A 16,392-nucleotide genomic window follows, 5' to 3' on the forward strand; every position below is an offset into this window, starting at 1 on the left:
GAGGTTTCGTTTGATTTTTCAAGTGTACATAAAAGCTGCAAAACCATACTTGATGAAGAGCAGGGGAGATATTTCTGTTGCCATGGACAATATTTCTCCTCAAACTAAGTCAAATCATCTAGACATTTTCATGTGCTGTTCATGTGTGCTTGCTGTGCACAAATTGGCCACATGTTTTCTAAATTACAATAATGAGTATGATTCAAAAGTATTCAGTTGGTTGCAAAGTGCTTTTTGGCTTTCTAAGGTCATGGAAGGTGCTATTTAATACAAGTCTCTCTTTTATTTATTTCCATTAGGAAATAAATTATTAGAAACATCTACATATCTTTTGCTGTAGCTCATTGAAGGTGTTGTTTGTGATTATGCAAAATAAATTGAGCAGAAACATAAACAGTAACCTAACTAGTCTAATTTCTGATGCGGTTCAGCACAACTTCCCAACGCAATCTTGAGTGGACCTCCACACTGTACATATGTGCATTGTTGCATGCTGTCTTATACGTTCGGGGATAATGTCACATAGATGGATGATGTTGTTAGAGCAGGTAAAACAGATTAAACGTTTATCTAAGCTTATTAGTTCGGAATGGATACAAAATTACTTTAAAGGATAGAGAAATGAAAGCAGAATGCGGGAATCTGCCGATAAGCATTTCAATGTGGTGTAGAACATTTGTTATTTTGCCTCAATTGATTTTTTTTTTGCGCTGTTTGAATCCTCCGGAGCCATGTACCATTTCAGAGATAAAACAATTTAGCCGGTGATCTGTTCAAGGACTGTTGTAATACTGCTCCGAATTCAACTCTAAGGAATTGCACTATTGTACCATGGGATCTTATGGCCTTCGATCCTCTTCTCTCAAACAGAGAAGTACTTTGTTCAAAACATGCCCAATACTCTGCGATCATAAAGCTGCAGTGCAAGGAAAAGTGGATGTCGGATTTGATTTCCCATATTGAAGTGCTTGCCTGATGGCTGCTTTTGATCCTCTTGGAGTTTCTACTTTCTTGGTGATTAATGACCTTTATATTGGAATGCCCATTCTCTTGGTGCTGCATTCTGTCAATGATATCTTGTGACTGTTCAGACTTGCTTGTTTTAACTTCTTTATCTTTCTTTCCATTTCCGTCTTGGCAATTCATCCAATTTCTTTAGTTATTTTTTTTCCCTTGTTCACAGTTTCTTTATTTTGACTCTTCTATCTTTTTAACAGCATGGAGAAAACTATAATAGTTTCAAGGTTTGGGCATTTGGATGGGAGAAGAGCTGTATGTCACAGATATTTGATAAGTAATAGAAATTAAATGGAGGTCCATTTTCTGAGTTCTCCTGGGACATTCCATAGCACAATTTGAAAGTATATGTAGAGGAAGTGCGCGGAAGACAGTTAGAAGATAATAAAATTCCCAAACTCGCAGTGTCAGTTTTTCTTCAGTACTTAGCTGCCCAAGTTCCCCAGAGATCATCAGCAATACAAAACTAAAGGATTTTCTGGGTTATTCTATCAATGCCCATGAAAGTGCGGTAACTGAAAATCATGCTAATTGGCAGAATAAGACCCAGATTTTCACCATGAGTGAGGTAGTGAAAATGGCAAAAGTGCACTGCCAGAGGAACAGGTGAAATCAAGCTGAGTTTTGCATGTTTGATGGTGGTAGCTGACCAGCATATTTGCCAGCTGTCTCAATTGAAGAGGGTTTTAGACATTCCTGTAGCTGACTGTGCATATTGGGACTGTTAAGAACAGGACTGAATCTTGTATGTGCATTTGGATAACCACAGTACCCATTTGGAGAAATAGGGGACCTCTTTGGTTGTGGTCCTATGGCACATTTTGCTGAGGGGGGGGGGGGGGGTGGGGGGGAGCGGTCAGGTGCTCTTTGGGGTGTCTGGTACCATTTTTGGGGGTGGGAGGTGCTTAGGTGCCTTTCAATGGAACATCAAATACTAGTTAGAAACCAAAAGCACATGAATGTCTGCAAAAATCAGAAATCCACTGAAACTGTCAAAACTGTCAAAGAATTGACAAGACTATCAAGAAATGTATATCTGTGAGGCTTATTTTTTAAAAATCTACATGGAGTTAAAATATTCATTGCTAGGTATTTCAGTGTATCCATTGATATAAACCGTTATAGGATTTCTGCTGCACAACTGATTTCCTGCCCTATCATTTTCAAAGTGGGATGCCTATGAAGTGAACAGTTTGCTGGACTGCTTCAAGTGTTTGTACAATAAAAATGTTTGTTTCCATAACAGTTTCATTGAAGAAGATTCATTTCAATGTAGTGCTCTTTCTTTTTATCATTTGGAATTTTTAAAACAGTAATAGCATTAATAGACATGTAATTTTATTTTATGTCTGATTGGCTCCAGAGATTTTCCCATTGCAAATACTAAGGAAGTTGGCATGGAGAGGAAATGGTTAAAGGTGATGGGTGAGAGGTATGGATTGATTTGAGGGTTGAAGAGTGTGGTGCTGGAAATGCATATCCAGTCAGGCAGCATCCGAGGAGCAGGAGAGTCGACGTTTTGAGCATAAGTTCTCTTGCGTCTCGGATACTGCCTGACTGGCTGTGCTTTTCCAGCACCACACTCTTTGACTCTGATCCCCAGCATCTGCCATCCTCACTTTCTTCTAATGGATTGGTATGAGTTGATCATGTTGGTACAGAAAGTATAAAGACCATAAAGATGAATATGGGGCATTGATTAGCCTAGGGGAATGAGGGAATATGGGTGATAGGTAAGAGTGGCGAGGAGTGGCATAGGGGCTCAAAGGAGCATGGACATGTGCAGGGGGCTTACAGGGTATATGAGGGATACTGGAGGGAAGTAGGAGCATAGGTTTGCATTGTAGGTGGGGTGCAGTCATGGGTTTGGCATAGGTGTGAGATGGCATGGATTATCATGGAGGATCATCAGGAATGTGTGTGGAGAAGGGAGGGAATATGAAAGGTGCAATCTGGAAGATTTTGTTCAATTCTTATCTATCTTTCACAGATTCCAGGTACATGGGTGCAGGTCTAGCACTGAGGCCACATCCACAATGAGCAGCCCTGGGTGACCAGCTCGAGTCCCAGGGAACCATGACATGAATGAAATTCCAGGCAGCCAGGCCAGTTTTTCCAAGTTTGCTCCTTTCTCTGCAGATGGAAATTGAGGCTTTTATCTCTATTAAGTAGAAATTTAACATTATATTGAAAATAATTTATCTGTGTAAAATGGTCCACCATGCATTTACACTGCACCTTTAATATAGTAAATTATCTCAAGTACTTTAAGGAGATATATTGAACAAAATTTGACACTGAGCCACAGGGTATTTGGACAGGTATCTTTTAAATGTGCACTTAATGGAGGTGAAAAGGCATTAATGTGTACAGAGGGAATTCCAGAATTCAGAGAAAAGACAGCTAAAGGCATGGCCACCAGTGAGGAATATGGGAATGTGCAAAAAATCAGAACTGAAGATGCACAGAGATCTCACGCGATTGTAAGCTGGAGGAGATTACTGAGAAGGCAGGGGTGGGTGGCATCAGAACATAAGGAAGAAAAGTTTTAAATTAAAGCAATTCCTGACTTCGATGCTACCCAGCTCAGCAAACACAGAGTAACGGTGAGTGAAACTTGGTGACATTTAAGATGTGAGCAACAGAAATCTGGAGAGTGCACATTTACAGACGATGGTAGACTGGGAGAATATTGCAACAACATAAATTCCATGCTATAGTACATATAACATCCCTTTAAAACTTGCTCAAAAGTTTTAACAAAAATTTTAAGCTCAAATATTTCATCACAGTTTGTCAGTTTTTCTCTCATTCCCACAAAAAGTTATGTTAAAATTAGTTCATCATCGTGTGAGATCTGATTTTAAACAAAGGCATTCACTATTTTTATTCTTTTTTTATGTATCAGTTCTGTGTGACTTTTCTTCAAATAAATAAAACATAATTTTGTTTCTGACATACTAAGGCTCACTAAAATCACCAAATTTGTAAATTTAGCATTCAGATCATGATGTACCATTTACATAAACTGAAACTCTGATACAACGATTCTGGAAAGTGGTGGTTACCCACAACCTAAAGGATCTATACAGGAAGGCACAGTAACTGCTTACAGTTCAGTTCCTGGAACCGTCTATACTTCAAACTTCATCAGAATGTGACTTTATGAAAGGTTACATTGCTATCCTATTTATTCCAGTTTGAACCATTTTACAAATATTTCCTGTTCAGAAGTACCATGTTTAAAGCATTTTAACTTCTCTAACAATTGCATGCAGTGGAAGAAGGCAACCCACTTTAACCAGCCTTACCTACCAACCATAGGTAGAAAGGAACAGGAGTGGTCATTCAACTCTTCAAGACTGTTCCATCTCTCAATGAGATCTGAACTGATCTGTACCTGAACTCCATCTAGTAACTTGACATGATAACCCTTTGTCCTTGTCTAATAAAAATCTATTGGATCTGCGTTTTAACATCCTAGTAAGGAACATCAACCACTCTAGAGATGACAGTAAGGGGACCCAAATTGCAACTGAAAGCACCTGAGGAAACAAGAGTGAAAATTACGCTTCTCCATCCTTTTACAATTAATTTATGACTAAAGTGTTTATTAACTACAAATTTGGCAACAGATAACGAGGTTGAATTAGCTTTTAATTTGGAAAGCTTCTAATATCTGATCTATATTCATGGCACAAAAAGTACATAATTCTATGCAGAAGCAGCCAAAATATGTAAATTGAAATAGGAATGCACTGGTAACCAATTTTGTGATCTTGTTTCATTGCCCTTGCTTTTGATCTCTGGAGCTAGGATTCTTTATCAGTTTGGAGGACAAGCAGGACTTTGGAAAAACATGCTTCGTTGCAAATTGAACGCAACACTTCCCATTGCTCTCTGAGTTAGCAATCCCTCTCTGTCTTAGTTACCAATTACAGCTATACAACTGTGAGAAAGTGTTCAGTTAATTCAAACAATTGCTCATTTCACTGATGAAAGAGTCATTGTGGGCCATATAAAAGCACTTCTTGGTGGTTGGTTTCTCAGCTATGCTGTTAGAAACTTTTAGAGCAACTTCTCTGTCTGCCATCTAACCACAGGTAACATGCAGAACAGGAAGGCTGATAGAAAAAGGAAGGGCAGAAACCCAAATGATTAATCAAAGAAGTGGCTCAGTGGCTATCACAGCTACCTCACAGTGCTAGGGACCTGAGTTTGATTCCAGCCTCTGGTGACTGTGTGGTGTTTGCATATTCTCCCTGTGTCTGCATAGGTTTCCTCCTGGTGCACCGGCTTCTACCCACAGTCCAAAGATGTGCAAGTATGTGATTGGTCATGCTAAATTGTCCATTGTGTCCAGGAACATGCAGGCAAGATGGGTTAGTCATGGGAAATGAAGGGTTACAGAGATGGGGTGGGTCTGGGTGGAATGCTTTTTGGATGGCCAGTGTGCACTCAATGAGCCAGATGGCCATTGTAGGGGTTGTATGCAATAGGAACTCCCATTTTCGATAAATTATGGGCATTGTCCATCATTTTAAGGACTTCACCCAGTAATTTCATTTTTGACAAATTAATACAATGGGAGAATGCAGACTCCAGTATTAGGAAAGAAATCAAGAAGGAAAATGCTGTATAAACACCTGATTAAGGATTCGGATGATATGTCAAATTAGTGATTAAACAGGCAATAGATACCTGGGAAAAAGACTGTCTGATAAGCTGCAGCATCTAAGTCCAAGCAATTTTTATGCATCTTAACGACTGTCTGTGTGGAGTTTGCACATTCTCCCCGTGTCTGCATGGGATTCCTCCGGGTGCTCCGGTTTCCTCCCACAGTCCCAAAATGTGCAGGTTAGGTGAATTGGCCATGCTAAATTGCCCGTAGTGTTAGGTCAAGGGGTAAAACGTAGGGGAATGGGTCTGGTTGGATTGCGCTTCGGCAGGTCGGTGTGGACTTGTTGGGCCGAAGGGCCTGTTTCGACACTGTAAGTAATCTAATATAAAAAAGTGTGCAACTTCAACCACAACATTTGTTCAGCTCTAAGAAATTACACAGCCCAAGCCATTTCCTCTTCCTCCAAAAAAAAATGCTGTGTTGAACCCCCACCTGCTCCTTCAAAGGGTAATTCATTATCCATCCGGGCTGTAGCAGTCGCTTTGTCCCAGGTGAGTAAAGATAGTGGGGGAATAAGTTTTCTTTTACAAAGGCGAGACCAATACTCCATGATGTGGAAGTTCTGGTGTTGGATTGGGATGGACAATGTCAGAGGTCACATGACACCAGGTTATAGTCCAACAGTTTTACTTGAAACCACAAGCTTTCAGAGCGTTGACGAAGGAGCAATGCTCCGAAAGCTTGCAATTTCAAATAAACCTATAAACTGGTGTCATGTGATTTCTGACTTTGAGACAAATAAGGGCTGAGCATTCCTCTCTGGATAAAGATTGGTACTGGAGATCTGTATTTTCATATCATTGAAGAGCTGACAAGCCAGATTAAGGACTTAGTTATGATCGAGGTCAGGTTTTTAAAAATTTGTTGCACTTGAAAATGCTCTTTGGGTTGTACCAGTATTGAAATAATCGTTTGGGAAATCTCAAATGATTTGAGCATTGGCTGTGCTATGTTTATGCAATATTTCAAGTTCATCAAAGGTAATTGAATAAAGTTTTGCTACCCGCTAGTTTTTAATATCAACAAATTGCATTTTTATAACACTTTTAAAACTTCAGAGTGCTTTACAGAACAAAAAAAGTCACAGTATGAAATGAGCAGACATATGGACAGATGGTCAAAGAGGTAATTGTAAGAAACACCTTCATTCAAATGCTACCACCCAGAGGTTACGCAGGAACAGAGGAACCTTAAGGTACATATTCATAAATTGATGAAAGTAGCAAGACAAGATGATATGTCAAGTAAGAAAGGACATGGACTACTTGCCTTTTCACTAAAGGCTATGAAGAAAAAAAAAATGAAATTAGAGGAAAGTTCTGTGAATTCTGGAGATATGAAATAAAAACAGCTAGGAAGGGAAATTCAGCATCTGTGCAGGTAGAGAAAGAATTAGCATTTTGAGTCCAAAGGAGAGACATACTGTGAATGGGAGGTGGAGGTGATCGATCTGGACTCAACTCAACCCTTTCTCACTCAGCATGTCAATTTAACATTGGATGGGCTCGCTGAGATAGCCTTTTAATATGTCACATTCTTGACAATCCCATACAGGGTCCTGCCATTGATGGATTTCGCATCTAGATTTCAACTGGCTTTGGCCTCAAGATCTTGGAGCAATGATTCAGACAACATATAGCGCTGAGTCTTCTCAGCCATAGATCAGCATGAGTGTAATGGTGACAAAATTGGGAGAATCGTGTGAGTTTGACAATAAGGAGATTCCAAATGATAACAGGACAAACTTCTATTTTCCAACCAACCATGAAATGACGAGATGAGATTCTCATCTATGAATAGTAAGAGGTCAATTTGCAAGCATGAGTATATATTGACATCTCATTATTACATCATCTCCCTTCGCTTAGATATAGTTTCCCATCTGAATGGAATCTAGATGTCAACTATTCATGACATGAAAATCATTCTGATTACCCCAGTTCACTGCTGGTTCCTCTGACCCTTCATCTTAGACACAAGTGTCACCAACATATGTATGTTCCAGAGACATCAACTATAGGCACTCCCACTGCAGTCCAGCAGGACATCCAGATTCGTGTCAGCAAAGTGGAATGCCAATTACCCTCTGCTTGACATGTCTGGGGTAATTGACAGAGCCGTGCAGGGTAGTTCCAGACTGCTCAATTTGGTACGTGTCTGTGCTTTAAAGATGGCACCGGTGCATTGGCCAGTACTTGCATCTCTGGCGAGTGGGGACACACAACAGGGGTGAGGGTTGGGTGGGTGGGTGCGGTAGAGAACAGAGAGTCGTGATGCACTGGTATTGAGGTGAATTTGGGAAAATCGCATGAGAAAACCAGATAGATCTCACAGGGAGAAACCTTCCATGAAACTTGCTAAAAATAACATGCAGCTGATTTTGCTAAAGTTCACCCCTTAATTCTGCTCCCCAAGGTGTTTCTATGACTTGTTTTAGCAAATAGGGCGTCCCTGAGGTTTTTGAAGAAAGATCACTGGGCTCCACATGTTAACTCTGCTTTACCTCCAAACCTGCAGAGTTTGTCCAGTCGTTTTCCATTTGTCACTCAGATTTCATTCAGTCCATTGCATCAGCAGTACCTTTGTTTTTATTTTAGTCCCTGAAGATTATTGATCCTACTCTTAATCTGGTTTGGGTTTGACAATAAGTAGAGCAAACCCCCAACTTCATATTCAAATGTTTGTAAAAGAGACCTACGGGGCAAATATTTCACGCAGAGATTGGTACGTGTATGGAATGAGCTGCCAGAGGATGCGGTGGAGGCTGGTACAATTGCAACATTTAAAAGGCATTTGGATGGGTATATGAATAGGAAGGGTTTAGAGGGATATGAGCCAGGTGCTGGTAGGTGGGACGAGAATGGTTTGGGATATCTTGTCAGCATGGACGGGTTGGACTGAAGGGTCTGTTTCCATGCTGTACATCTCTATGACTCTATAAGTGCACAAGTTGGACTGCAGTCTGGTGCAGTTTGCAACTGAGCCTGAACAGCTTTGGTGTCGCTCCTTTGCAGCGGTTCAGCAGCTTTCTGGTGAGGCTGTGATTGGCTCTCTCGGGGTGATGTCGCTTGGATCTCCGTGTTTTGATGCCTGGCCACGGCTTGTATGTTGCTAGAAATCTTGGAGGCGTTGAGCTGAATGAAACCTCAGCTCCCAGACGTTCACTGCGCCGCGGACAGAGGCTGTGCAATTGCCCCATCGCCTGAAATTACAAGTCAGTAGGACTCAGAAAGTAGAGAGAAAAGCAAGAGAAAAAAAAATTGTCAGCTCCCACCTAGTGCACGAGTTGAAAAAGTGGAAGCTACTTGTACCGAGGAAACAAAACTGAATTCCCCATCGTATTGGACTGACTGCAAGCTTCACTTTGCTGTGACTGATACGTGGGTGATTTTGTTTTTATTTCGAGAGCCCGCGACCGGTGGTGAATGCCCGAGACTACAATGATGAACCGCAAGGGGATGGTGGCCAAGATTTTGTCCCGAATAAGGACCGACTCTTTCCACAGTAATTACACTCTCCTGGGAAAAGAACTGGGAAGGTAAGGGTGAAAGGGATCCACCCGTCGGAAGCTCAGGTCTATCGATATTTATTTCAGTCAGACCATTGAGTACATACCTGTGTTGCCCGAAATTCGACCTGACTGATTGCTGTAAATAAATCGCTGGGATGGATAAATAAATATTAGCAAGATGTATCGATGTTCAGTTGTGGGGGAGGACAGGAGTTTATACCAAAGGGTTAATTAATGACGATTTTTTTGGGGGGGAGTGGGGTATGGGTATGTTATGCAGAAGTGGGCATTGTTTCTGAATTCAAGTTTTGGCTAACGCAAATTAAAGGGTTATTTTTGTAGGTTGGTCTTCAAAGGGTTAAAAGGGGACTGCAGTATGAGGCGTCTGGAGAAGTTGCACGGGGTTAACTTCACAATGTAGTGCCAGTAAATGTAATCACCAGTTCAGAGTCTTAATTGTTGTTTAGCATTTTGCACAGCCGTAGGTAGTGAACATTTTTTTTAAACAAGTAAAGCACCACAGCTACATTTAATCATAGCTCAACATTGAGCTAGGATGCAAGCAAGCATTGAGGAAAATAGAGACTCTGGTGACTTTATGACTGGATAAATGCAATTCTCGAGATCAGCCTTTTATATAATCATTCCTGGTATTATCAGACTTCAGAGAATATGTATTTTTTTTAGATTAAATGCAACGAAGAATATAAATGTAACTATTTTCGCTCATGGCAGACTTACCCCTTCCACCCTTAGCAGAAGTCAGGCAGATTGTTTTCGATGAAGGCAGTTTTTTAAAGGGGTGGTCAAGTCAGTGACATTAAGCCTGCAGTATTTAGGAGTACATTTTATTGGTGTTATGTGTTTTGTATCTCTTTTGTACAAGAATCGATGGCTATTTGATTTTAAATGCATAATGTTTTCTTTATATTTGCATTTTTAGGGAATAATTGCTGTGAATTTGGACATAATTCCTGTTTTCTGCAGATATTTGCTCAGGTGCTGTTCTGTGCACTTGTAATTGCAGTAATTTTCCCATGATTTCAGTCTCTTTGCTGTAACCCCAAGGGTGTTGAATGCCAAAGTCATTTGAGTTCAAATTGATTGAAGTTCTCTGCAGGATATTTGAGTTCACACAGGTCAGGCTGATTTATCTGCAGACATCCAGATGAAGCTAAACTGCACCTTCAAGTACCTTGAATGATTGCGAGTATTTAGATCATTCAATCTGAGATGTACTTTAGAAAATCAGGGAATGATGCTTGAGACATGAATTTGTGTATCCCCAAATTAGACACCAATGTTATAGCTTTAATAAATAGACAGCAACCTTTCCCAAAGAAAAACTGTAATTCAGCAGCACCTCAGATTCCAGTGGTCTGTCTTTTGTCCTGGGATCTGTGAACTAACAATGCAACATTGGTCAGTGTATACCTTATCGATTGTCTCCTAACCCTTCATAATTAATAGCTGTATATGGATTGACAGCAATGTCTCAAACAGGTTTCTTGTCAGAGTTAGTCTTGAGAATTGGAGAATAGTGATATGAAGCAAGCGTGGGCCATTCAGCCCTTTTGAGTCTGGCCTGCCATTCAATAAACTTAAGGTCGATCTGATAGTGGCAACATTGTATTCCCACCTACCCGGTAACATTTGATCTGTTATTATGTTTATATATTATTATTGTGTGTTGGGGTAGGAAGGGATGGCTTTGTTGGAAGCCTTACAACAAGTAATGAAAGATGCATGGTAACAGTTTATCTAGTTTTGTTAATATCGCTTCAAGATTTGATTGTCTGAAGTACTGAAACTGAATAGATAAATGATAATAAATAATTGTGTAGCCCTGTTCGGAGGATGAGCATGCATTTCCCACTTATCCATACTGGGATACATTTGTAGCTCAAAATACACTGTGCTTGTGATGTCCTTATCTGAGGAGAAAGTGAGGTCTGCAGATGCTGGAGATCAAAGCTGAAAATGTGTTGCTGGAAAAACGCAGCAGGTCAGGCAGCATCCAAGGAACAGGAAATTCGACGTTTCGGGCATAAGCCCTTCATTCCTGATGAAGGGCTTATGCCCAAAACGTCGAATTTCCTGTTCCTTGAATGCTGCCTGACCTGCTGCGCTTTTCCAGCAACACATTTTCAGCTCATGTCCTTATCTGAGCAAATCTACTCTCTAGTAGAACTTGCAACTCCTTCCCTTACGCTTTCTTCTTACATTCACGGAAGGTCTGAAGTCTTGCTGGGACATTGTTGCAAATGTGGTGTTCAAACAGTGATCTAGTATCCCATCACATCGTTGCTCTTCACCTCGGAGTTGAAGGAGTCAACTATCAGGAGCTGAAAGGCCATGGCATTGATATCGTTTTCATTTTCATTGCCATCAGCAATCCAATTTGGCAACTTTTAAGATTCTAATCCCGTAAGATCTAGAAGCAGAAATAGGCCATTCAGCCCATTGAGTCTGCTGCTACATTCAATGAGATCATGGCTGATGTGATAACCCTCAACTTCACTTTCCTACCTTTTTCTTTACGCTCCTCGACTCCCTTAAAATCTCTGTTTCAGCCTCAACTCAGTCTTGACAGCTCAATGTGGCAAAGAATTCATAGTCAACTGAGAGAAGAAGTTCCTTCCTAATTCTGTTCATACATACCAGTCAATGTAGTTGGGAAATAGAAGCACCGATTCCGATTAGTATTCTGAACCATTTTGGGCTTTTTGAATAATTCAGTGGAAATAATTGTCCATTTAAAAAAAAAACAATTCCAGCAACAATTATGCAGTATAAAAGATGTCCTGTCTGCGCATGTCTCTAAAGTGTCAATGAGGTATAAATGATAGCCAGGTAGGATTGACAAAAATAATATGTGGTAAAAATGAGGAAATATCTTAAAATGCAGCATAGACAATTTTTGATCTAAAATGTAATGGGAATGCACAGGCAAAACATGGATTCTGCACTTTGTTTTAAAAATGGTGTTGTATTACTTTATTAAAGACCTTCTCAAAATAAGAATTGCATAGCTGGGGTTATCCAGCAGGGTGGTTTTAGAGACACCAGTAGCTTTTACAATAACAAAGTATTTTGGAAAGTTTCAAAAATGCTGACCGTATTGCTCAGTTTTCCAGGATGACGCACCCTTTAAAACAATTTAAATTTGTATTAAAAAGCTGAAAGTATTCTACTTTTCTGTGCAAACTGAAAAGAAAAACTTAAACGTTATAAGGGCATATATCTCTCTGATTTAAAGTTATTTCCTTGTGATCAGACTGATTTAATTGCTAATGTGACTGAGCTTGAAGTATAGATTGTCTGTCTATCTCCAAAGCGCAGTTTGGAGCTAACTCTTTATCCTCCAGTGAATCTCTGCAGTGTTACTTTTGTTGATCTCATTAACGCTCTGAATAAATCTGAGAGAATCTTTCAGAACATCTTACCGCAACTTTCTTATAATTCAGTATAACTAGAATGTTGCTAAACTAAATAGAGCTTTGACACTTAAATGTTTGGTGAAGATTACTAATCTGCAGAAGAAATTTGCTGCTGAAGAAGAGAGGGCAGGTACATTTCTGGAGAGTAGCCTCTTCACAATAACACAACCTAAGAAGTCTTGCATTGCGCATCGACAGGAATCTTTCCCATTCTGTAATCCGTATTATCCTCTACACAAGCTTTCTCTGTTGGAGCAATCCCCAGATTGGAATCTGTGGTGACACTGCCAGCTGTCAGCTTAAGATCAGCCACAGATTTGCTGGTTAGATCTGGGCGTTGCGCCAGAGCAGCTCCTGTATCTTCCTGCCTCTGACTGCAAAGGCAGATCCTTGTGGATGAAGATGTAAATCAATTAATCTAATTAAAGTAGAATTGTAGCCCTTTATTCAGTCGTCTTAGGGATTAAAACAAGTAGCTTATAAAGTTAAGTACAAATCTGTAATATTATCACCAGTACAGTCGATGATTGCTTGCACTAATGTATATTTTTATTAGCTCCCATAGCAGGAAATTAGATTTTCTGCTTTTAGTTAATTTCCCAAAAAAATTGACATTTCATATTTTTAACTCCAGTCTTGTCTCGGAACAAAGTAACACTTTCGAGAACTGGATGAAATGTACTGCATGTGTATTGTCTCTTCCTTTTACTTAATACAGATTTAATCTTGCACATTGTCACACTCTAGTTAGTCCTATTCAGGGCCAAACAAGAGGCACAGATTTTGCTCCTGAAAGCTTGCAGATAGGGAACAAAACCTGAAAGAGCCCTATTTAGGCCTTCATTGCAAAATTAGCATCTGTTTTGAAGTTTGCTGTTGCATTTTAGACAGAAGCTGTTTCTGAACATCCTGCTCTTGTAAAGCAACCCCCCTCCCCAAATCTCTCCATATTGGGATGTGATGTAAGCATTTATTTGCATTTAGGTCTAGTACTGTGTTTGGAATTGCAAAGGAATGTGGGATTAGTTTTCTGGTTTGCTGAGTCTAACATCCTTTTGGAATGCTGAATAATCCAGTACAGTTGACCCATTAGTTGTTCAAGACCTAAAAAATCTGACTTGCCAAAGGGTATGCTGGAAAGTGGAGTTATTAATGAATCCCATGCATTTTAAAAAAAAATCAGACGCTATCTACTCGGACTGTGATCATGTGTACATTTAGTGCTCAAATTTACATTGCCCTTTTCTGTCTCCTCCCCCAATTTGGCTAAACAAGGTACTTGAGATTTCAAGAAAACCAAAAACTCTGTAAATGCACAATACATTGTTAACTCATGCACAATGACCTTATGAGGAAAACCCCAAGCAAAACCAATTGTTCTGCCCACTGCCAGCAGTAGCCTGTTTTCCTGCTCAGTGAGGGAAAGCACTGGGAAAAAGCATGAGCTGACTGCAGAGTTGGTGGAATGGAAGAACTGCTATTTTGCATCCACCTTTTGAGCTCCCGAAACCACCCGCAGTCGAATATGGTTCTTTCAGCCACAACGGTGTCAAAATGAACAGGAAATCTGCTTGCTGTTTTTCAATGCAATGAACAGGAACATGACGATAATAAAGACGTAGAACGTAATTACAAAATCGCAATTGAAATTAAATTGTGGACAGTTGGTACAAAGAGGACAAGATATATAATGATGTGTTTATGTGTTAAGAATACAGCTGCAATAAAGTTTCTTCTATACACGTTGGTCGGTTTATCGTGAAATTTCAGCTGGAATCCTGTTGACCACGATCTGTGGCTGTGAGGGAGAAATTGATATGCTGACACCAGACTGACACACGGCTCGATGCAGATAGTCTGTGGGGGAAAAAGAAATCTGCTCAATGCTGGCAGGCAAATCGTTTAACACTTCCTCACTGCCCCAGAGCTGAGATCTAAGGAGATACGTCCATATCCTGGGCAGTCTCCTTCATTGTAGCATGTTCATGTTTCGAGTTGAATGCACTCTTCACCAGGATTGCTGCTGGGACAAGTCAGCTGAATATTTACATTAAACACGAAGATTGAAATCCTCTGACAAATACGTTCTTCAGAGCAGTGCAAACTTCTCCACAGATGAACAAAACACGACAGAGAAATGTTTGAGCAATGTAGGAACTTGAAGAGCTTTGTTGTTGGGCTGGGCCTTTTGCAAATTGACATATTCCCTCTGACAGTGCCTGCCATGGTGAGTGATAGTGGAAGTAGTCTGCCTGATTCCTGATAGCTTCTGTCTTCTGTCAGGCCAGTATTTTCCCAAGGTGCTTTCATTTAAAACTCACCCTTTCATTCCTGTGGTGATGGCTCAAACTGAAGTGCAATTCCAAGGAGTTATCAGCTCCTTACATGTTTTCCAAAGCAATCATTTTTCCCCTGTCCCATTAGAGCATGAATCATAATTCTCTCATGCACATAAGATCTCCATCAGGAGTATTTGATTCGTGATTAGGAGTTGGAATGTTGACCATTTTTCCCTTCCTTTGCTGGGTGACATTGTGACCAAGAGACAACTCCACTGATTACTTACCCACTCAGAGACAGAGGAAGTGCAATTAAACTTCAAGATTCAATCATTTTCAGGCTATGCAGTTTCCCATTGACCAGGATGTTGCAAATTGTATGTTGCTCCTAATTCTACTGGAATCCGCATGCGATTAGTAAACACAGTGTTGAATGCCAAGATTAGGATTCTTGTGGTGCAGTGGTAGTTACCTCTGAGCCAGAAGGGCCAGGTTCAAGTCCCAACTGCTCCAGAGATGTCATCACAGCCCTGAACAGGTTAATTGCAAACTATCTTGAATGCAAAAATCATGCCAATCCTTCAGAGTTTTCTAAGACTTCACATTTGAGGGTTTTTTCTCTTAATATTTAAAACTTAGGTTTTATGAGCTGTAAAGGTTGCCTCCATTAGTACTGTTTTGTGATAAATGCTGTGTCATTAGATCATTCTTTCTAATGGTATAAGAGGTCAGCCCATGATATGTTCCAGGATTGTAATGAAGTACCAAATGTTTTAGTAATGTTGCACTCATTCTCATTGCAAAACTGCAGTCGCTATGTCTTAAACATTATTGAGTCAGTTACTTAGCCAGTTTCCTGTAGAGGGAAATTAAGCAGCAGCTAATCTATACATTTCAATCGTTGACACATAGCTATCCCCACTCTTTGACCTTTTGCCAGCCACCTGCATTGAAAATGTCTTGAAGACACTCTATTGTCGCAGTGTTTGCTTCCCTGCTTGTAATGGATATTTGAAGAGTAGTTGGGGGCTGTTTATCTTGAAGTAAGTTGCAAATACCCTCACAATGCTTCGGGGGAGCATGACCTGAAATAAAAAGGATTAGACTTTTAGTTTTGCCATTCCTGGCACCTTAGTTTTCTTTTCTGAGTGTTCAAACAGTACTTCACTCAAATTGAACTCTTTTACATTGATGATCATGCTAGGGCTCTATGGTTAATGAATTAGGAGGTGTTTTGCTACTGAACTATTTTGATTCTGTTCTGTTTAGGTCTCCACAACTAGCAATCTTGTCATTTTATATCAAGTCTAATTTCTGGAACTGTTAAAGACTTTAACAAGGTTATTAACAGTAAAAAAGGGTCACAATTGATATTATTCTTCATCAGGTTTAAACCCCCTTTGTTCAGCTTTTCCAAGGTTTTCAGTGATTTTTTTTCCATCAAAATTACAATTGAAGATCAGA

At 40.0% G+C, this 16,392-nt stretch overlaps 1 protein-coding gene across 1 annotated transcript in view; it reads left to right on the plus strand.

Annotated features, from left to right (window-relative positions):
- The first annotated feature begins 8,739 nt into the window (after window positions 1-8,739).
- stk17al (serine/threonine kinase 17a like) overlaps window positions 8,740-16,392 on the plus strand; it is a 52,894-nt gene continuing 45,241 nt past the window's right edge. Inside the window, exon 1 of the mRNA XM_060848727.1 lies at window positions 8,740-9,236. Within this exon, the coding sequence (XP_060704710.1) occupies window positions 9,124-9,236 (113 nt within the window). The 5' untranslated portion in view covers window positions 8,740-9,123. The remainder of the gene's footprint in view (window positions 9,237-16,392) is intronic.

The sequence above is a fragment of the Hemiscyllium ocellatum genome, chromosome 32 (genome assembly GCF_020745735.1).
Source record: "Hemiscyllium ocellatum isolate sHemOce1 chromosome 32, sHemOce1.pat.X.cur, whole genome shotgun sequence".
In the NCBI taxonomy this organism is placed as follows: Eukaryota; Metazoa; Chordata; class Chondrichthyes; order Orectolobiformes; family Hemiscylliidae; genus Hemiscyllium; species Hemiscyllium ocellatum.